The sequence below is a fragment of the Zerene cesonia genome, chromosome 18, assembly GCF_012273895.1.
Source record: "Zerene cesonia ecotype Mississippi chromosome 18, Zerene_cesonia_1.1, whole genome shotgun sequence".
NCBI lineage: Eukaryota > Metazoa > Arthropoda > Insecta > Lepidoptera > Pieridae > Zerene > Zerene cesonia.
The window spans coordinates 8,468,413-8,492,959 of NC_052119.1; the positions used below are offsets into that span (position 1 = coordinate 8,468,413).

General features: G+C 33.5%; 1 protein-coding gene across 2 annotated transcripts in view; it reads right to left on the reverse strand.

Moving 5' to 3' along the window:
- The window catches only part of LOC119834021 (early growth response protein 3), a 35,098-nt gene that overhangs the window by 5,229 nt on the left and 5,322 nt on the right, over positions 1-24,547 (reverse strand). The window contains exon 1 of one of the 2 annotated variants that reach the window (XM_038358299.1): positions 5-202. The exons of the other annotated variant lie outside the window; for it this stretch is intronic. Coding sequence (XP_038214227.1) covers positions 5-82 — 78 coding nt within the window. The 5' untranslated portion in view covers positions 83-202. Of the gene's footprint in view, positions 1-4; positions 203-24,547 lie in introns of those variants that run through there. 2 annotated transcript variants of the gene reach the window in all.

Below are 24,547 nucleotides of genomic sequence, written 5' to 3' on the forward strand. Positions count from 1 at the left end.
GCGGGCAGTCGAAGCTGAGCGAGCCCACGTCCGCGAGCGACAGGAGGTGCGCGCCGGCCGGGGGCTCCGCGTCCGTGCCCATCCCGTCCGGCACCACCTGCTCCTCGGCCCACGGGCCTAATGGGATTACGAACAGCGCCAGCGTGAAGACGGCCTCTCGCGCGGCCGGTGCGAAAGGGACTGGCGCCGCGCGACCCCGCGTCGCAGTTTTATCAATGGAGCAGCGGTCCCATATTCGGTAGCGGCGCGCGCATCTCTACCAATCGCGTGGCGGCGTTCCCCCCCGCTGACGTCACCGCCCGGCGCCGCCCACCGCCCGCGCCTCCCCACCCGCTGACCCCCTCCTTTCCCTGAAGCCTTCGCTCTATGAATCGCGTGCCTTCACCGCCACTGCCCGACATTGACAATGAATCTGCTGCACGTTTCGTTCAATAACAAAACGCCGCCTGTTTATTTACACTATTGCATATTGTATGCCGAGCAGAGAGCGCATATTACATTTTATTTTAATTCTGCGTTCTAGTATAAAAAAGTAGCGAAAGATATATTTTACAATTTTTTAAGTATGAGGAATATATAATACATATATTTTGTTATATCTGCTCAACATTTTTAACGAAGAAAAAACGTTATTATACTTATAATGTAGGATATGACAAACGACATTTTGTCTTACTTTATACACCTTTATGCAATCTTTGCATAAAATATACTTAAAATTTTTATTTGTGTATGTAGTTGTTTTCTAAATATAAATGTTTAAATATTCAGACATAAAGTTGGATAATTCATATGACGTATAATTTAAAAATATATTTAATAACTCATAATAAGCTATCTCTACATATTTAATATTAGGATTGATAATAATTCGGATTTATGCCAAAATTTATATTCAAATACCTAAAAAAATAAAAAATAAAATAGATAAGGAGAGAACGTAATCCTTTTAAACGCAAAATTATACAACACACTCGCAGATAGAGTCAAGGGGCAAATCTATGCATATTATTTAAAATAATCTGTTTATGAGTTATTTATATAAATCGTATTTAAATGTAGAGCTCAGAGGTTTTATGCCAACGTAAGAGTTGCCAGTTTAAATGGCTCTTCGTCGAAATTTCTGTGTTTGAAGCATTTTACTAGAGCAGATCGCTCTACTTTCAATTTATTTTCATATATTTTTATCTCTACTTTTTGTCATATTACCACAGGTATAATAAAGTTTGATGTGTTTTTAAATGATACTGTATTTGCATTTTACTATTAGTTACTTTACTATCTATTTATTTACATGTATAAATGGAAGTCATGTTAATTAAACCTTTCAAGTGCCTGTCTACGGTTGAAGGGATTTTAATAATTTCTGATTTGTGGAACTTGTCTCCGTCAGGATCAAGATAATAAGTATTTAAATAAATAAAAAAATCAAAAATGACAATAACTCCATTCCTTAAATAACCAATACTAATAAATAATCAATCTAACAAAATACGGAATTTAAGATAAAGTATTCTGAGTTGTGAAATTATAAAGTTGTGAAGTTATAAAAACAACAGTCCTTTGAGTGAAAAAATATAAAATCACAGCTTCGTTCCTTCACCTATCGTGTTTGGAAATCATTGGTAGACTCAGTAGAACGCATGAATTGGCTTAATAGGTACCGCTAATAAAAAACAGTTTAACATGCAAATAAGTCATTATATGGAAGTGTGACTACCGCCTACTCGATAAAGTATCACGGTTTTTAACTAAGGGTGACCATGTATGGAGGAATAGGCACTTTATTCTATTTAGGATATTTATACAATTGCGATTTTAATGCAACGTTATGTCGGTGAGGAAAGTGTTGAATTAGGCCTATTATTTTATTTTGTTAAATGTTTGAATTATGTTACATGAATAATTGGAATTGATGGTTTGGCAGTAATAACAAGTAGCATGTAAGATATTATTTTTTTATTATTACTTATGTGTAATAGGGAAGCGCTTGACTACTATCTCGCCTGTTGGTAAGCGTAGTTGTAGTCTATGAGGGAAGATTTTAAGAATTATAGCATGAATCAGCTTCATTTCTCAATATCACTCTCACCTACGTTTTACTGTACATGTTACAAGGACGACGTAAATTCGAAAAATCTATAATTATGAATACAAAAATATTATATGTAACAACAGGCTTATGGGTGGAATATAACACATAATAATTGTAAATCGAACGACACAATATAATCAAAACCTAAAAAATATTTCTAGAACATTGACACGCTATATCGTCTTAATAAGCTCTAGCGAATAATCGCACGTGTCTGGTCAGCCTTACGGGTGTATTACTAATTGGTTGATTCTGTCAATACGTGTACAGTGCATAATTATCTATTTAAGTGTCGGTGTGGGCGGGGCAAGTATAAGCAATGTTTATCAAGAAATTACCTACGCGGTAATTAGTCAGCTCGGCACTGGAATTGTGTGTAAATAGGTAATTATTAATGATAATTTGTTTCGTTTTAATTAAGTGAAAATAAAAATATTTTACTGCCAAAAAAATAAAAAATACGATTTTTTCATTGAATTTTACAGTAGCAAATTAAAAAAAAATCTTCACACACTTTTCAAGCACTTGTTATTCCCACAAGTATCAAACCAAACAAAGATAAATCGTCACACCCGCTGCCCATACGAAAACCGTACACGTGAGGTGTAAGGACACAGTGCACTCCCAGACACGCCGACGCCCTAACCCACATGCAACTAACCCAATTACGACGACGATAAAGAAAAATAACAAACCCACGATTTCACCGCGTCTAATTATAGCGAGCTATTTGTGTGTGCGCGGGCGCAGGCGGCATAGCGTGGCCGCCATGTCAGAGCTATTCCTGGCCGTCAGCTGATCCGGATCGCTCGTAAACACGCAAGCTATTGACGTAAAAACAATCGCTACAGGTGAATCACGGGATGAAACCGTCCCTGCGAGTCTTCTATTATTAACTTGACTGTTTTTGGGCCGAAGGCGGGGTCTATTTCGGCGCGCTAACTCACTTTTCTATTTTCAACGCGAATGTTCTGCTAGACGTCATTGGTGGTTGCCATCTTTTGTCTTGATGTTTACTTGAAGTTTAATAGGTTTTTTGTAGGTACGTCCAGTGATGTGGACGGGTTATTGAACTATTATTTTTATACTGTTGCACGGATGATGTTTATGGCTTATTCTAGACACATGACTTGTCTATGAAATTTTGGAAACCGAAAGCATATTTATCAAACACAGTATTTTAATCAACGCGGTATTAAACTATATCTTGGTCCTTGCAGACAATGTGACTAATTAAAACAACTATGTTACTAATTAAACACGGATAAAACATAAATTTCATCAAATACAACGTTAAACATTCACCTTATATATTCTGTACAGTTGTACAATATTAGGGTTAAAGAGTCCAAATCATCATTACATGTTAGGTCGTATTTACTTAGTGGCACATTGTCTATAGCTGAGCAAATGTACGTCATAATATGTCTGAGCACCGTCGAGGATTGACAAACACTGTATAGGTTCCCACGGCCGGCGCCAATGTAGGTGGACCGCTACTTGTGTGAATGTCTTGCACACACAACATTTTGTGCTGTGTGTACTCTGGAGGTTTTACCAAATCCTCGATTTGAGGTTAAGTAAATCATAATTTTATGTAAAAGTTAAGCCGGTGTAGACACGGTGAGAAGAGTTTTATAGGCTGTTAATTGAATTTGTGTATAGTTAACGCTTTAATACTGGTTTACAAGAACTAACTGTACCGGAGATCGCACAAACCTACCTTCATCATTTTGTTTTTGCGATTTCTTTTAAAGCTGTTGCAAAAAGTACGGTAGACTTGAGAGCAACAAATCGAACATTGACATCTTTTTAAATACTAACCCCAGTTGAACGTCCTTAAATAAATTGTATAAAATTGATACTAATACAATCATATGATAACTAACTCAACAGTAACTAAATGAAAGTGGTTTTCACAAAATAGCAAGAGGTTCGAATCATTATTTTCCTAACAAGATGTCCGCAGCTAACTGATGCCAATTGATTTCGTACGCGCCATATTCATTAGTGAGGGAAACTGCTTTGTTATCATACCAGAGAGAACTTCTGAATTGTGACTTGTTTGTATTTCTAGAGATTTGAAAATGCGAAATGATAAAATTTTATAACATTTATAAAGAATCATATTGAAGGAAATATAATATGCAATAAATATTGTGACAGTTACCGTTATGTTATAAAAAAGGGAATAATCTATCATAAAGTCATGAATGCAGTAACCATAGACATTTTCGTTTAATGTTATAAATCTACTCGCAATATCAAAGTAAAGCTATAAATATTATCCATCAAGGTAAAAATTAGTACGTTTTGATGATTTCTTATACATTTTATTAATGTCTTAAAACCACAGCAACCTCGATCCTATAAAACAGACCAGAAAATAAAACAAATGTGTTCATACAAACGCAATGAAAGCACTTAAATTGTCGACCCACTGTCATTTGGCAAGACTAGAAGACTATTAATAAATGTCGCGAAATCATTTCTAGGTGACGAATTCAGTCTATTCCGAATGCATCAGTTACCTGTCCAGCTACTATATATATTACGTTTTGAGAGTCATTTTAATTTCAGAATGCACTTTTTGCTCTATAAATACAGAAATACGGCGCATATCATAGACTATTCCTTCTATGTTATAAAAAAATCTTGTAATTTGTTTTTATTTCATCGCATATCTGCAGTTTTAGCGTGTTTTAGATTATACAAATCTATCTAGTAAATTTTCTGCCGTGATCTTGAAATTCGCGAAAAGTTTCATAAACATTTTAATTTAGAAGTTAAGGATAGCTTTGTTTTTGATCATGGCGTGATTGATAATTTTACCAGTATTTTTTAAAACATTATTAATAATTAACTGCTGTTTGTATTGGCTCTCGTTTTGAAGTCTATATTGTATCTATTATAGATGTTACATCACATGGAATATAATACGGAATATTAATTTCAACAGAGAGGGCAAACTATTTAATATCACTCGGTAAGTAATGGTAACTATCCTGCGAACCTGGCAGCTGGAATATCTTTAAACTTAGTTATAACTAACTTGTATTAAGATGAGATGGTTCGGTAGAAACCTAATCGTTGAGTTTACACCTACATAAAGATTCTGAATCAGAATAGGTATGTATATCTTGTATTTCAAAATTATTGTTACTACTCTATTAAGGTTCTCGATTAAGAGGACTTTACTCTTTACTACTTGATACTTTTTCATCAAACATTGGCGGGCATTGAAATGACAAGTGCCCAGTTGAGCAAAATAGAGCTTCAATGTTGATTGCGGTCAAAGTATGTAAAGAATATGTTTTGCACAAGCAAAAGATACGATATGACCGATAAGTTAGAACAGTCGAAAGTAGAATAACATCTGCTCATCGCACAATAATGTTGGCACGAGTCGGCGCGCGTCACGCGTCCGTCACATTTATAATTACAACACTCGACAACTAATCGGAGATTCATCACCATTGACGCGTTTCACGGCTCAAAAGTTTCAAGTATATATAGGATTCGTGTAATCGACAACGTAATGCATTTACGTATAAGATAGTCGCTATCTTTATGGGAGAGCGTGACGTTTGATGGCTGTAGTTTTGGCCCGATGATGTACTTTCGTCAGAATGCGTTGAATTTACAACAGTAAATATTTTGTAGAAGCCATAAACTTGTTGAAACATAAAGACAACGCATTACAAAGTCCACAGATATTGCAAATAATAATGAGGTATCTGCATAAACTCTGAAACGCAATATATCACGGAAAACAAAACGCTAGTGTGGTATATTTCCCAACAGGCGATCTGCATTCTTACCATGTATATTTATACAAAGAAGAATCACTGTAGCTAACAATAAAATGCTTACATTTATCCGATCGTCATTATGTCACTATGCAGTAAATTTTATGGCTTCACAACGACGTTTCATAACATCACACTGAATTTAAAAGCGAGTTAAAAATATATCAAAATACACCTACAGATACGTTATAGCTCGTATTATGTTTTAGCACAAGTAATTTGTAGATATGGGTCATATTAGAGAAAGGAGACATAGACAAATTACATTTTGGGTGTAGTTTGTAGAAGTTGTGAATCACGGGGGGATGGGGGGTCGATTGCGTCACGCGCCGGCCCGCGGCTGTCACGCCAAGTAGATTCTGTTAGTGACGCACAATGGACTTTTACTTCATAATTCTGTATGTTTCACAGATCATAAAATATTTAGAAATTGCGATAACACGCTACGCTGAATATTTTAGAAAGTTCGTTATTTCTGAAAATTATAGCATCGTGGTAAATACTTTTGACATATGTACCTATATAATATTTATAAATAATTGCTTGAATTATATAACGATTTTAAGCTTTAAAGTAATGGGAATATGTCCTTACAGAACATACTAAGTATGAACTGCAAGGACATGTACCACGCAAGTTTGGTTGTCAACAACGACGGCATAACTATTTCTTTTGAAACGTGAAGAGCGCGATATAGCATATTGAAAAATTCTCGAATATATTTAGAAAAATGTATTCCCACATCATTTCAATACTCATATTTTCATCGTATTCAAGAGGAAGGTGAGCACGAGCGACTGGTAATAATAAATTGTAATAATTTTAAATCTTATTTCATTTATTCTTCTTTTTTTTTTTTAGTTTTATAATATTTTCTGTCAACACCATTGTATAATTAGATATTCAATTAGATCATGTTATTGAATTTGTTGACAATTCCATTTTTAAATTGTTTAATATATGTCTATCTGAACGACCTTTGAAAATTACGTTATATGTTTTTAGAAATACTATATTTATGTACCTTTTCAAAACTCACTGAGACTTACTAGAAGTCAAAACTTGCTGCTGCTTGAACATTACTTTATTGTTTCAGTAATTCTTGGATTATAATGTGTAGCAATTCAAATTCTAAACTTTTCGGTATATATCCCCTTGCAATTATGAATACAAATAATGTTCAATTTATTAAAATATTAAGAGCGGTAGGTATAAGTTAAGCTATTAGGGGTTCTTTTGATACTGAAATAAACGCTATAAGTCTTCAAGTGATCTTAGTCAGAAGGCTATTAACTACATCCACTTAGAAGTCGAGATTGATAAAAGAGCAACGATAGCGAGTGGGATAATTTTATTCTGTTTATCCTTTGTTTACCATCGAGTGCGTCTGTAACATCACAATAGCCTGAATAAAAGCTAGAATAAACATTATATCGCGTCAATGATAATCAAGTAATGACGTCATATGTGACAAAATAATATTTAAACGGAAACCTCTGAACGTTTTGCGTCAGCTGGTCACCTGTTGCTTTGCCCTTGTGCGGCAACCTCAGCCAGGGCCGCGATCGATACCAATGACGTATGCCCTCATTCATAAAGAGGGAGGCGCCCTCCCTCGGGCTGAACTACCTCTCCGGTAGGGGGAACTTTATGAATGGCGCGCACACTCGCGTATTCCGTTCAAGCGTTTTGTTGCTTCGGCGGAATTTGGAAAGCGTTCATTTTCCAACATTAAATAGGACTGTATAGTCATCTTAATGTTTGAAGATGAGTTTTTCTTTCGTTCATTTTTTGATATATCAAATAAGTTGTTTTGATTTAGTATATCATTCTTTCTGGTATTTCTTGGTGATTATTAAATTTCAAGTCATTAAAGAGATTTTTAATACCGATGAGAATGTGTTTTCATTTTTTTTTTCCTGTTTAAGTAAGTCCTATTAATTCGTTATTATTAAATTATCCTCTCGTCTATTTGCAATTTTTTATCTGATTGCTTTCATTATTTTAACACATTTAATGAAGTACTCAAATCTCACACTCACAACAATCTCACTAAATTCTAGTAAATACTTCCTAAACGTCCCCACTATACAAGCTATATAGACGGCTAAGGTACGAAGAGTAATCGACATTCACCGTCTGTCTCAGACACTGCACGTGGGCCGGCCGATTGGACACGCGCACGCGACACCATCAGTGTCGGAGAGGATAAAGCTGTGGAGTATGGATCTTGAGCTTATATCGTTTTGTTCGAAAATTTATAGCAATATTTTAAGCATATACTTACAGTTGGGTTGGTAGGTTATTCATAAAACCTATTATTATACTAGTGTATAAAACTATTTTGCAATATTAAATGAAAAGAAAATATTGGTTCGGCATGTGGCCTAACCGCTAAACATCTTCGTTTTAAATTAAAAGAAAAAGGGCCTCATTAAAACTGTAGTAAATATTAAATAAAATAAAGCATAATAATAAATAAATTGTGTAGCTCTAGAAACATCTAAATAAAGTTAAATGTGCATTTGAACTAGCTTAAGAAGAGAGAATAGTACCACGACACGATTTTCATAGATACAATATGCTGTAGGATGATGCAATCTCAGTTTCAATCACTTCATTGAATCTTAGAACAATACCTGGTACAATGTTTTGCAAAGTTTAGGTGATATAATTATATAGTATTTTCTTGTGTTTGGTTTCACGCGAGTATTATACATTTAGAAATTAAAAACTTTTCAACGGATTTTAAACGCGATTTATTCATTATATTATTAACCCGACGTTTCGAACACTTTACAACGAGCGTGGTCTCCCCGTGACCGTTTAATTTCTAAATGATATAATTATACCTTAATGTAAAAATATGTACTCGTATAATACTAAAATGGCTGTTGAATGTCAATACTATACAATAGACTTTGTGAAATTATAATAACAAATCAATTGAATTGAAATAACATCTCAGTGGCAGTAAGAGCAGTACACAAGCATTAATGAGTACTTTTATGTAGTGCTATTTTTCTCTAGGCTTTACTATGTAATTTAACTCCTTCAATACGGGATAAACTTTCGTTTAGCAAAGCTATTTTTAAACCAATCCACCTCGCTAGCCGTAAACAACGACTCTGTTTACAATCTTCAAATGTTATCTTATCAAAAATATGTTTTATTTAAATTAGTTAGTAATAAAATAATTTAAGTTATAACACGTAAGCCGTTTTTAAATTTATTGTATCATCGTATACTCTATATTTATTATGAATGTCATAAATCTTGAAGAAATGGTGCAAGAATTTCGGCTCATTAATGTTATGAATTAAAATGTTAATAGTGGATTTGACGTTTGAATAATATTATAATATGTATTCTTATTTCAATTTTCTGGAGACAGAATATTAATGGTTATAAAACTGATATTTCATCAGATGGAATTTTGTATTAGGAATTAAATTTCTTATTATGATTTATATATGAATATATTTTTATGTCCGTTATACTCTAGTATTAGAATTAAAATAATTTCATATTGACATCGAAAAATATTTGATTAGATTTGTAAACACGAAGTCATAGAACCTTACCAATATATATAACATTAATAATATTTTTTAAACCAATTCATGATTGTAGAATAGAAGATATTTCATCATTTATTCTAATCACATAATTTAACATTCACAACTCTATACCTTTCTATGTTCCTGTGTGTAATCAGCGATGCGCACGCGTCTCTTATTTATGCCGGATTACGCCCGCAATCAAGTCTCGTTTAATAAAAAGACTACATAATAATATATGACAAGGTGTCAACATTTTCATTTTTGTAATTGAAAGCAAGAAATTCACAGACGCCATATCAAGTTTTTAAAGTTTTGTTACGAATATTCATAAAAATATCTAATATATAAAACAGGTCATAGAGAGATACTAAAATAGTCAAATGTATTCAAGTAATGATATGTCAGGCTATAGTTTACGATGAAAATATAACTAGCAGGCAACCCCAATAATTCCTATGTATTGCTCGTGGTTGGCAACACAACTTAATTGGAGGTATAGGGGGATAGGGAGGGAGGGTGAACGGGCGATCAGCTGTCTTATTCATAGTGTGAAATGAGGTGATATAAAATGTCCTACCAATTTGAAGCAGATTTTCCCCGAGGGTGTGGCAGTATTCTGTGTGTGTGCGTGACCTGATTCCCGTCTTAACATGCTAGACTTCTACGTATTCCTAACCTTTTTTTATGTATTTTATTTCTTAATATTATATTTATTAATAAATTGTCGTTTTGGGATAAGATAGGTAACCAATTTTTTTGTAAAAATCGCTGAAATACCGATTGGTGCAATTTCACATGTGTATTTCAATTTTAAACTGAAGCTCAAACATTTATTTATTCAATTAGACTTCTTACAGATGCACTTTTGAATCCTTATAAGCTATAGCTTACAGCTTTAAACTTTAGCTTTAACCACAGGTTTGGAAAGCAGTTGCAACAGATAAGAGCCTAAAAATTTTAAAGATTTTTCAGTATTTATATTCATTATATCAATGTGATTTTATTAAGCGGAAATAATGAAACCTCATAAGAAAACACGTTTATTGTTAAATCTATTTTTTTGCTACGAAATTACGTACATTAAAACGATTTTTTCAATTCATAGACATATGTCTTATTGAATACCAGCATTCCACCGCAGCTTTGCCTGTGTTTTAAAAGAAAAGATAGACTCTTCCGGAACTATCTGTCCTTTCTCAGATCTTAAACTAACTTTATACCAAATATTATCAGATCGGTCAGTGGTTAGAGTCAGACTTATACATTTAAAATTTTATTAGGATGTTTATCTACCTATAATAAATATATAAGAATAAAATTGAAGTAACTGAAAGTATTAATTTCTGCTTATTTCGAAAGGTTACTTCCACGGTGCGAGCATTCAACCTGATCCGAGCTGCCCCTGGCATTGCCATTGACGACTAAACCTTCGCCCCACGATCAATGTGCCCCTGAACTTGGCGCATGCGCAGTGCCCCTACGTCACACCGTGGCCATGGCCGAGACACCCGCCCCATCCCCTTTGGGGGGTTTCATTCATCGTTGCCTGACCCTCAACTTTGCCATTTCTGTATCGATCAGTAATGAAACCTATGCGGTGAATTAGCCGGGCTTGTTTGTAAAAATCACACGATTCACTCAGATTTATTATTATTTTCAATTAATTAGTAATTCGGACAACTTTAGTTTTCATAGTTTTGATTTTTAACTCCTGCTAGGTAAGTAGTATGTACACACCCTTACGAATACATCTTCTCTTGCAGATTACGTTACACAATATCTCTAAAATATTGGCGAATTAATTTTAAATTCAAAATTCAAATTCAATATTTTTGCGATCAAATTGCCATTAGTAAAGGAAGTATTTTATTTTCAATCATGGGATATTAATAGTCTGATGGCTATTAAGAAAATTCTTCTTAAACTTTATAAAACTTTATGCTTGTAGTCTTAGTGCACGTAATGGTTATTTGATTTCTTTATAGATGCATTTATTTACGTTTAGCAGATTTCAATATTAACAACAGTTTTTACAAAAAAGTGCGAGTTACCTACATTGGTATTACAATCAATTAATTGTAATTATTTATTTTACGTTTTAGGATCAATAAATTCTCTTGATAAGTAGTGTTTCAATTCCTACTGTTTTAAAAATCATTATGAATTATCACGCCGTGATATATCCTTGTTATTGTTTATAAATAATTCATTAAATAAATGTATGACATAATAACAAAGTTTAAAACTTTATTCGCTACACTATCATCGTATTTCAACATGAGATAAATGATTTTGTAACCACATCATGCTTCCGCACAAACTGATACACTATTACAAGGAATATTTATAGATATGACGCCATTCTATCTAATAGGATTAAACTTACTGTACTCTAAAAGTGTATTTTACAATAATCTCTGACTTTGAACTCTACCCTTTTCGGTCGCACGTGGACTACCTTTCACATTTGCAAGGAAAATGCATGGAAATTGGCCTATAAATTACAGGATTGTCTCGTCACGCCTAAGCATTATGTACTTTACCTGCAATTACCTTCAGTTGAAATTTATTTAATGGATAGAGGTTCCACGTGGTTGTAGCTCAAGCGTACTTGAGATTGAATTTATTGCAGCGTATTTTTGTTTATAATAAACAATAGCAAATAATAAAATGAAGAATAATCACTCAGTGAAATTGACACGAATGTTACGAATATTAGGTTTAATTTAAAGATAATAAAATTCGGTATTAGAAGGTTTTTGATCTCTACGTATATAATATGGCTAATGTGAATATAAATAGAAAGACGAAACAAATTATGAGTGACTTTAATATAAGATAAAACAGGTTTTGTTATGAATCATGTCACACAAAACGCCGTCGCTGGACAGGATACGTCCTTTTATCTTCATCTTTCTTATTCATAACTCTGATATATCTCTTTATGAAATGCATTTAGATTTTTGTTATATTTATCCTTAGAACGAGATATTTTGTAACGCACATAGAATATTTCATAAAAACTTTTTTTATTTTATAACTTCATGTGTATAAGAAAGAAAAACTATTTATAACTCATGAACGGCTGAACCGATTTGGATGGCATTTGGTACAGAAACAGCTTAAGCAAAAGGATAGCTTCTACCCGGATCCACTGGAACGCGAACTATGCGAAGAAAATCCCGGGTCCATCTATCCTCTACTTTGAACACACGGGCGGAAATACATATGAGGTTGATTTTTGTTTTGAAATAAATCGCAATATAAATTATACAAGAAACATTATACAAGATAGTAATAACATAATCTATAATTAATTTAAAACACAAATTTATACGACAAATGTTAATATTACGAATGGTATATAAGAATAGATAGTCATAAATAAAAGAAGAAAAATAAAACATTAAACTGGAACAATAATCGGTTATCAAAGCCAGTAGCCATGATTGATATCAAGTATCATATTCGGTAATTCAATCTCAACAGTAGCTTGCAAAAACCACATCTCAACCGATTCCCCAAACGAGCGCACAATTAAAAAACGATTACGTAAGCATTAATTGAAAATCGTAGTGTGTATAAGGTTACGTGTGTGTTAGTAGGTCGGCATTGAGGCGCAGGGCCGACTCAGTATGAATGGAGCCATCGTGGGCGGCGCGTGGCTGCTCATTCATGCCTCTTGGTTTTAATTAAATGTTACAGCAATTAGCTAGATGTGATTATCACGTGGTCCGTTTTATAGACTATGATATTGTTTGATTTCGCAGTACAGTAATGAGAGTCCCAAGAGATATTTAGACTTGTAAAGCTTACACATTTATTGTAATCTGTAATATAGATGGTGTATAAATGAGTTCATCAAATTGTTTCCTGATTTTAATTGTTTGTGGTTTATAAATTTAAATATATGTTAATAGCGTTCTAGGGTATACCTTACTGTACTCTATTAAGTATTTGTAAAGTTCCTGGAGCGATACTATTTACTGGGTTGGTATAGATTGCTTAAATATATAAGATTTCCCTTTGTCCATCAATATACCATTTACGTTGTTTTTAATGTTCTATTTAGTACAACAGTTCATTCATACCACCATGTAACTTTCACGTGAGACAGCTGGTTATTATTTTCATTCGTCCTTAGTAGAAGTAACATTAGTTGCTCATTATAGCGTAGGAGGCAAGGTAAGGCCTGCAAGTTTTGCTTAACACGGATTAGAGCCCGCCAACACACCGCCATATGCTTCTAAAATCGTCTTTGGATTTAGTGTATTATTTTTTATTAACGATTCCGTGCGCAAAACCGACATAAAATGTACATATTTGGCTATACCACCCACTCTTATTTTGATAGAGTTAGCAATATTTGTTTTTGATTTTAGTGATTTAACACGTTGGATGAAGAAAAAATGCGTGCTTTTTGTTGCTCGATTGCTTTTTTTACATTTTACAATGTAAACGCCATATCATTTACACAAATTATTAGTAGCTGTAAATAGAAAATGCGGTTGTATTTAAAGATGTATAAAATTAAATCAAATACTACATTTTCGTGTCTCTCAGTTTGGTGATTATTACGCGACGATAAATATGTAAACCATGAAAATTATACTAGCAGTAACGGAAAATAATCTAAATATGTGTCAAATTTTTTTTTTAATTAAACATGTTTTCTCATATAAAGCAGCGGATACCACTTAATTAATAAATCACGAAGTAATAGTGAATGCAAAGGGGTTATTGTAAAGGCAGACGACGTGGCCAGACAGATGTCCAATTCAAACTTGTAGTATGACTGAAATGTATTCTCCTACAATAATATTGTGTAAATCAATGTTGGATTACAATAGCATTTGTCGTCGGCGGACTTGTGGCCTGTCAGTTTGATATACAGTTTGAATCAACGTCAAATCATTCAAATGCTGTCTTAGTTTGTGCAAATGCAATATTTCCTTTAGATTATAAAGATTTTCAGCCGATTTCCATACCTTCTAGTACCTTCTACTGCTTAGCTTAATAAGCAACATTTTGCAGATATAGTGAAAAGTTGTTTTAGACGAACATTTCATGTGATTGCATTTTCTCCTTCCGATTTATTTCATTTGAACGATAATAAGAGTCGATATTAATAGTTATTCGTTGATTTCGTTTTATGTTATAAACAAAAAAGTACTGAGTATACATACTAGTAACACACAATAGAAAATATACAGTTAAAAGTTTAACTTTACTATTATTCTTAAACTAAGTCGTAATATGTTGCACTGCTACCTCAGAACTATCAATATTAGATTCAATGAAAATAACGCATAAGCAACACAGCGAATAAAATAGACACAGGAGCCTAAATACCTTTTGAATTTAAAGTATTGTATGCGTGCGTTAATATCTATATTAATACTAGCTGCACCCGGCAAACGCTGTTCTGCCTTACTCTTATCGTTTAGTGGTATGAAAAATATATGTTAGCCGACACGAGAATTTTATATATTAGATATAATTAATATTTAAATATCCTTATTGTCCTCGTAAAAATCTCCACAATCGATTGATATCTGCTGTATCAACCTTAACTGCGATAATTGGAGTTTAAAATGTCCTTTTCAGCAAACAATATAAGGAAACTTGTGACTTCCACGATTTTATTTATAAACAAAATATACCTATAGCAATAGATTCTATTGGAGTTGCGCAGTTCGAAATGTGCGTATCGTCAATTAGCCACAGATTACTTCTGGTATAACGTTATGAAGTGCATTTATTGCTGACATAAATTAATTGCAGATGGTCATAATGTGTGCAATATTTATGGTACAATGGAAATTTTAGGGCGCTGTTTACGATCTAGTATGAAGATATAATGTTTGTTTATTATTACTAACATAACAGTTGTTAATGTGGTTTAATATTGAAATGTTGTAATATCCAAAATAGCTGTATTTTTTTTTTTAACGGCTTCAGTAAACATATTTATTGTATAATAAAATTTAAAATACGGTCGGCGTGACATGATTTAGTATTTATATCTAAGGATGCTTCTTCTCCATATTATTGAACCATTAGGTTTTTTTTTAAATATTGATTTATTTACTATTAAATTACTGATCTTAATATAGAACGGTAGTATAATTTTGGCTTGCATACATACTGAATATTTTTCAAAAGACGATCAAACAAAGAAGCTAACTCAAATTTAAGAAAAAAATTACTGGTGAAAAATTGTGTGCAATTTAGACAAACTTTTAAAATATTTAAATTAAATCCGGTAAAATAAGAACACAATGTGAACACGATTATTGGATACATTTGATACTTATTCAACAAATAATCAGGTTCCAAAATATTTCCCATCATAGGTGTTTATATCACTATTAGCCGCTCTTCTCGCTCCGCCCGGGTTGATCCGGCATAAAAACATAAGAAAAAATAGCCTATGTCACTCAAGAATAATGCATTTCCTGATGGTCAAAGAATTTGTCAAATCAGTTCAGTAGTGTCAGAGCAATGTAAAGCAAATAAGAATTATTCTCTTTATAACATTGAAGTATATATCCTTTACGTAGTGCTCAGCTGCATAACCTAATGAACCGTTCAGTTTTGGTTACATTAGACGCGCTCGCAGACGACACTAATTAGATGAACGACTCCGTGTCGGGGTCCTGACCGCAATTACTTGTGCCCGTAAATATCAGTGTGTCGTAAGGGTCTGCTGCGTCATCTGTTCAATGGTGAAGTGTATGCGCAGTCATCTAGAAATGGTACACTATCCGACTGTTATTGTCTTACTAGGTTAGTTTCCAATGGATGGTGTGATTGTAGGTGTAGTATGACTTGTAGAGAATACTGTAATTTATTAATTTTCAACCGGTCTTTATGTTATTTAAACATTACCTATTGGAAAAATATCTTACTGGTTATAACAATAGTATAGGAAGTTGCGACTTTAAGAGAGTCCTCGAGAGCCGATTATTTAGACAGATAATTTTAATAATGTTTAGCTTAGCTTTTGAACTTTATAAAAGAGAGGGTCGAAAAAGAGAACGGGCAACGATTAGTCGAGAAGTAACGACGAATTAAATTTTGAATGACAACCGGGCTTCAAGCTAAAGATTTACGAAAAATAGATATTTTAAAACAGTATAAACGAAAGTCGTAAGTACCTACGATATTAAATATACACTAGTTTTGGCAAGAACATACATTGTGAAAAGCTCGAAATGATTATCCGTCGCAAGATAATAAATCTTAAGTGCATTAGGCTGGTGTGATAATATGAGTAAAATAATAATCGATCATAGAATTGGGATAGGACGGGTCGTTACTAACATTGCACAGTACGACTTAGTAGAAGATAAATAAATGAAACAAGACCGATTTATTTAAATTGTAACATGAACAGGAGTTGAGTAAAAGTGTCCCCCTGATTAAAGCAATGCTTTCCACCTTTTAAACTGGCCTTTATAGGCTTTTAACTGTCCAATCGTTTTAACATAGTACCACTATTGTTAACTACTAAAGAATGTTCGAGACTTGTCGCATCTAGAGTTAATAGGTGCTTAGCTAAAGTTTCTTATGTATAGGAATGTTTAACCGTTGCATTGAGAATATTATGTCCTTTTTATGTGCTTTGTGGACAATAACATTGAGGCAATTTTATATAGATTACATGAAAGTGAAATTACCATATCCATTCAGTGTGGTCACTTAAAATACTAGTGAGTTGTGAGTCTAGTTACATAACTGAAATAATGCTTGTTTGATGTGTAAATAAATGACTATTACTTGCATAGTTGCATTGCATACGACAACCTATACATACGATATTTGTTTCTCGTTATTCATTGCCCCTCCTCTAAGATAGATGAGTCTTACAAAACACCGTACGTTGTTCTATTAGCCTATAAACGAAGATTTGTACAAATTATAAGTAGAGAGTGAATTAATTTTGTATACACGTAGATTTATACAAAATTATTTTACTCATGTTAGAAATACCATTTGCGAGCGAAATGTTTTGCAACTTCTCAAAAATGAACGAATGTGTCTTACACATGTACAAAATGTAATACTACCGTTTAATTATTTTTGGTAAAGTTCCTAGTAATGACCGAATTTGTGGCATCTAACTCTGACGTTCCTCCGACTCAACAAAAAAGATGCGTTTGGCGAACTACAAAAGCCAAATATTAGCATTACAATATAAAAACGTTAAGTTTAATATATTGTGTTGGGCACAAAGATGTCATACGATGGTCTCAAGTGTCGAAACTGCATTGACCGGTCAGGGTCTACCATCAATTAGGGTATCCGCTTTTTTTCTATTAGCCTGTATATTACATTAGTGATGATTCAAAGACGAGGGCACGCGACGCTTAATTACTTGATGAATTAATGAACACTCGCTTTGTCTGATACTGTGACTGATTGGCGTTGAAATTGAAGTGAATTCTGCTTTGTAGTGTTATGTTTTAAGTGTTTTATGTAATACAAGGTTGTGTTGTGACAGGAACATAATGCGATGAACTTTCAAGGTTTACCTAGTTTATTTCATCCATATTTTGGTTTCTTACACACGAATATAAAGGGTAAACAAAATCATAGATGCATTAGTTCCTGATACCTACCTATGACATGGTACTGCATTAAAATCTAACCTTAGCTTCTGAATATTCATAAAATATTGCTTAGTTTGTTATCAATCTCTTTTCTAAGAGAATCAGTATAAAATAGTGATACACAAATGCTACTTTATTCGCAACTGTTGAGAAAGAACATTTATCTTGTACTCTATGCGTGATATAACCAAAATCACATGTTAAAAGCGTAACAAATTGCAAAAACAAATAGTACGAAACTCGTATTTATAGCACAAAAAAGTATCATATTGTTGTACAAATGCCACAATCCCCAACAGGTGAACACTATTAATCTAGCAAATATTCGAGTCGGCATTTATTTTAGAGCACGCGTGAACTCCGCCGCGACGCTTATAGTCTTAAAAAATAGGACGATTGCACAAAACTCGAAATGTGACGAATTTTGGCACACCTCCAGAACCACACGCTATTCAATTTAGACGACAAATTAAATAAATTTTTCAGTAGAAAAACTGGGTATGCACAAGATTAAGGTTTTAGTCGAATAATGTTTGTGAGTTCGCAATTCTATTTTGTTTAAAGATATGCTAATGAGAGTTTCATTTGTGGACAATCTGAGATTATCATTAATATTGTAATTTGATAGAAATACCATTCTGGAAATATAAAGATTGAATGAACTCACGTATATACGAATATATTTGTAATAATTATAACACAACTACTAGATTTAAGTTTCATGTGACTAACATCATAAAAAAATCACATAATCAGACAATTTGAAACATTTAGGCCTCTACTATGATACTACACAATCAAGCGACTCCAAAAAAAGATGAGAATACCAATGCGACTGTGTTTTCCTTTCTTAGTTACCTCAGAACCTTCCTTGTAAAAATACTTATTACTTACAACTAAACTAAACTTTACAGTTATTACAACAACAGGAAAAAGGGTTTTAGTTCATACAACGTAGGTATAATTGTAGTATATAGTGATCACGGAGACGGTAGCCGTTTGGCTGATGTCACGTGCGAGCCGGAATGCCAGCGATAACATCTGTACCATCGGACATAGACTGTGGAACTTTATTTAATTTTATGTAGAATTAACTGATTAAAAAATCTAGATGTTTAAATGTAAATAGTTTATTTTAATTATCAAGTCTTTTCTTTGTTGATATCTATTTTATATGTATCAAAGAAATGCTGAACTACAACTTGAAATAAATTATTCTCGACGGCTTCATCAATTTTTATGATTTTTGTATGCATATTTTGATTTGAAAATAACTCAAAAAACATTTTTATACCCCTAATTTTCTGAAGTCCTGGCACAGCGGAAAAGCGTTTTCTGGTTCGTCTATTATTCTAACTAGCTGTGACCCGCGGTTGAAACCGCGTAAGTCCGTATCCCGTATGAATATCGGTATAAAAAGTGCCTATGTGTTATTTTAGTTGTCCAGCTATCTACGAAGCAAAATAGTATTATTATTCACCAATAGATGTCAGGAAAAAAAAACACGAATAAAACACGAATATGACATTTTCTACAAAAAATTCCTAGCTAGATCGATTTATCGCCCCCGAAACCCCCCCATATATACTAAATTTCATGAAAATCGTTGGAGCCGATTCCGAGATTCCGAGATATATATATATATGTATACAAGAATTGCTCGTTTAAAGGTATAAGATAAATCGGAATAGCCATTTCACAACTGACGAATTGCTAGAAACAGTTACTATTGCTAGTTGAAATGTGTCATTCATAATGTCATTCAAATATTCTTTCTTGAATTTTTTTTATTTAATAATACAGTCGTTCATCTTGTTAGGGGCAATACAATTTTTTGCTTCTACATGCAAAATATTAATACATCAAATGGAATCTGCGTTCTTGTTGGTGACAATACGCTAAATGGGCGTGCTTTCATATTAACAATGAGGAATATTTTATGCGTGTGCCAATACGATAGCGTTCTATCACAGACATAGTCAACTGGGCCGACTCTGTCATACGAAATCTGCCAATGATCAATCACCAATATCAAACTCGACGCGATACGTAGGTAAACAATGTTAATGGCTATCAATTCGAACATACTGTTATTGCAATTAATTTTTTTACCTCTGTCTAGCTTCTTAAATCGAAGATAATTAAAATGTTCACTGTTTTTATGATTTTTGTTAATTATTTGTACCACAATGTGTATTGTTGTCAAGACGTTATTCTCTAAACCTGAAACTAAACCATTATTCTACGCCTATAAATATATGTCATATTATATATAACTAGCTGTGACCCGCGGTTGAAACCGCGTAAGTCCGTATCCCATAGGAATATCGGTATAAAAAGTGCCTATGTGATATTTCAGTTGTCCAGCTATCTACGAAGCAAAATAGTATTATTATTCACCAATAGATGTCAGGAAAAAAAAACACGAATAAAACACGAATATGACATTTTCTAAAAAAGATTCCTAGCTAGATCGATTTATCGCCCCCGAAACCCCCTATATACAAAATTTCATGAAAATCGTTGGAGCCGATTCCGAGATTCCAATTATATATATACATATATATATACAAGAATTGCTCGTTTAAAGGTATAAGATTTATTTGCGAACCGTACACTGATTTAGAACAAAACGTTGTGCCACCGTCTTCCGGCCGGAGATAAGTAGATCGCAAAGTGACGTGAATATTTTATGCTCGCATTTGCTAAACTCCACACGCCGCTTGAATAACATTTGTGAGTCATACAGCGCTTTAACCTTTTGCTAAAGCAATCATGGCTTATTTTTATTTACGCAGCGGTCATTGGAAGTGATTGATGTGGATTGACGGGATTCAGGCAAAATGACAGATAGTGTTGGCTTGTGTTTGTTTGTACGCAATTCTTATACGTCTGAAAAAAGGAGGACCTGTCAATCTAGAACCACGCGCGGTGAATGTGTCCGAATGAGTGAATGAAATGGATTAAATATAATGAATGAAATTTCTCTAAATTTTCAAATTCTGAAACTTCTCTCTGTTATGAGAAATTTTAAAACTATAATGTTAATAGACAAAACGCAAAGGTGACAGGCTGATTGATCTGTAACGCATTGCCCAAGCTTGGACTGATCGGACTGATCGGCATACAAATAGCCACTGTGATGCAGGCATTTGTTAAGAAAGGATTAAGATGAATCCTACCCTCAAGGGGATGTAAGTTTGTACCATGAAAGTTTATATTGACCACGCGAGCGAAGCTGCAGTCAATAGCAAGTTTATACATATATTAAGCTATAAGTGTTCCGAAATCTTTACCTTTCTTGTTGTTGAATAAAAAGTAAGGAGCAATAACCTTAAAATATTTGCATTAAAAAGTAAACATTCATTATAAAACAAAATAGTTAAATTAACATCGCATTTTTATAGACAAGCTTATCGACATGCGACACGCGCGGACTACATTGTATGATAGACTACGATATAAATACCTAATTACGTTGTACATGTAATATTACACAATTTGTACTTTTGCAATAATAGTTCTTGTATGAAATTAGAATTCTCAAAGAAGTTTAAATTCCAAGCTGACTGATCTTGTGTTACTCCTGTATAGTGGACAACATTACAGAGATCGTATCAGCATGGCGTTTAAGTAATTGCGGGAACGACTATTGTTAGTCCACAAATTGGGCATTAGCAATAATTTATCGACTTTTAAATTAACTCGCTCGATGTTTGTGGATTGGTCTGGGATTTTCAAACTGTTTTGCTGACGTTCATAACATTTTTTGTGGAAATTAAATATTTTCTGAAACTGTTATCTGAACGTTTGAGACTGAGGCGGGATCACGGGCCGAGAGGCAAAAAGATGCGGGTTTGAATTCCGCCTCGTGACAAAAATTTGTGATTTATAAAACATTTCAAAGATATAAAACTAAAAATTAAAGTATATAAACATTGCAAGTGATAAAGAGATACTCCGAATCTTCATGTTTTCTGTATAGCCAATTTATAAATTTTTTGTTATTTTTTATGACTATTATTCATGGAAGAGCTTGATCAAGACCTCACTTGCGGTAAGCGGAGATGCAGGCTAAGATGGAACTGGTCGGGAAACACAGATTCGGGAAGCACGTTCCAGTCCCTACGGTTCGAATAGAGAAAAGCAAAATCAAAAGTTTGAGAAGCAAGAGTGAGACAAGACGAATGTGAATGGTCCCTAACGATGGCGATTGTTCTGTGTCATTGGACGCTGGTTGCAGGTGCGCCTGATCTGCATAAACAATGCTTATTGAATGTAACTATCGTAAACAGACAATGGTTGAGGAATAATGCGCTGACTTAATCGACTCTGAATTTTCACGCATGAAAAATCACAGAAATTGAACGCTTTGTTTGGCGAGTGGTTTGTTTATTTGGGATTTTTAACCGATTTGAAATCGGATGGTACGGTAGGACGATAGTAGGAGGCTCCCAATTCGACTGTATTTTTATAGATTCGTTATCAAGAACGGTGAAAATCTCAGTTAAAATATGGGTGAACTGATTATGATTATTTTTTAAATTTTGAACAGAGGTTTTATTGCAATAAATTCACTAGTTAATAGTTTATTAAAATATGTTAATTCATGTTGTTGTTAAGATTTGGATTTTATAATAATAATAAAATCATCTTCATTAGAATTGAAAGTTTAAATAACAGCATAGGAATTCTACGGTTAAATAAAAGTTCTATCTATTTTTGAACGATTATAACCGAATAATAGTTTACATTTAGCTTATTAATTATCCTACAAATTGTTCCAAGTATTCATTGAAATAACATCAAGTTTCATATAAATGGCATGTTATGTTTAACTAAATTCTAAAAGCATTTGTTGAAGAACAGTGCTCCAGCCAAAGGATCCTGGCCCTGGATACTCAGTGCTAACACCTGCTGAGAACTGATAAGGGTTTTTAGTGTGTTTTTTCAGAGATTTTTAAATGCCATACCAACACACAAGAGTCACCTCAGTAAGATCAGTCACAAATCTCAGCATTATTAATATGGATGGTTAACACGTAGAAAAATTATTTGTATCGGGAGACTAATGCTTGTAATTGTAAGGATATAATCTGGAAGGTATTATATATAAGAAAATCCTTGTATATTAAAGCAACTAGGCGGTATAAATTGCTTGGTTGATATCAAAATATATCTTTAGAGCGTACGTAATTAGTGTTTAAGCTTCATTTTAAACCACTGGCTTGTTTTTGTCTGAAAGCATCAAGATCATCAATCCCGAAGCGACGCGGTGTCACAAAGGCACGTGCGCACTGCCACGCGGCTTCTCAAAGCCCTATCGGTCATCTTGGGGCGAAGTGTAATGGTCTATGTGGGCTCCACTGACGCGCCGACACTCCCAAAGTGACGCATGACGCGTGGGACGCGACTTTTTTGACGCGCTCTTACGTGACAGCTTTAGGCTGCCATGTATGGGTGCTTGGGCGATGTTATTGCATATGTTAACAGTGGTGGTTCTCAGCTATGGCGAAGTGCTTTGATGTGCCGCTCAATTTGATCGGATCAACTATCAAGTAGAATGTTTCGTACGTGTGGACTACTAAATAAATAAATTATATGCCATCCCGCATACACATAACTTCTGTGTTTTAAAATTTCCACAAGAATTCCCCAAAGCTCTGTTTTATTAAATACTTACTGCACGTCCCTGCTTCGCCCGGGTAGTCATTTATCGTAACAGAAATAATATAAACTATCCTATTTTTCAAGATGGATTTAACTGCACGTGGTGTACAAATTTGATTAAAATCGCTAGAGTAGTTAAGGAGTCCATCGCGGACAAACAATGTATATATTAAGATTTTCAATTTGAATTTCAATAAATATAATACTTACATAGCGTATATTCAATTATTATGTGTCTTCACGAGCTAGCTGCCTTTTGGACTTTCTTTATTTAAAAAATCTAACTTCATTACCAGAATTGCCAGATTCTGTAATCCTTTGCTTTGTGAAACGTATTGCTTCATTATAAATAAAACACTGTGATCAATTCGTAATTTAAATAATTAAACTCTATTTATAAGTTGTCGCTAACTGGATTTCAATGAAAGCGAAAAAAATTAACGTCTGTGTCATTTTAATGGTATTTCGACATGGTAACAGATATTTATTTACTGATTGGTTGCTATTTATATAGCACTTTGGAATTTTTAACAAAGGATTGATAAATTGACAAACTTTTTAAGGTATTTTTTGTTTTGGAATGGAAAATTAAACTTAACATTTTTTATATAATTAATTATCCCTATATTTTAAGTTTCGTTATATAGTTGTCGTTTTGCATATCTTGCAATCAATGCAATTTTTTTAAGTACAAATTATAAGAAATAATAACTATACATTAATAAGGTATTGGTTTTCAAACTTGTACTCGTATTTTTCTAATATCAGTGATATAGTGTGAAATTTATATATTAT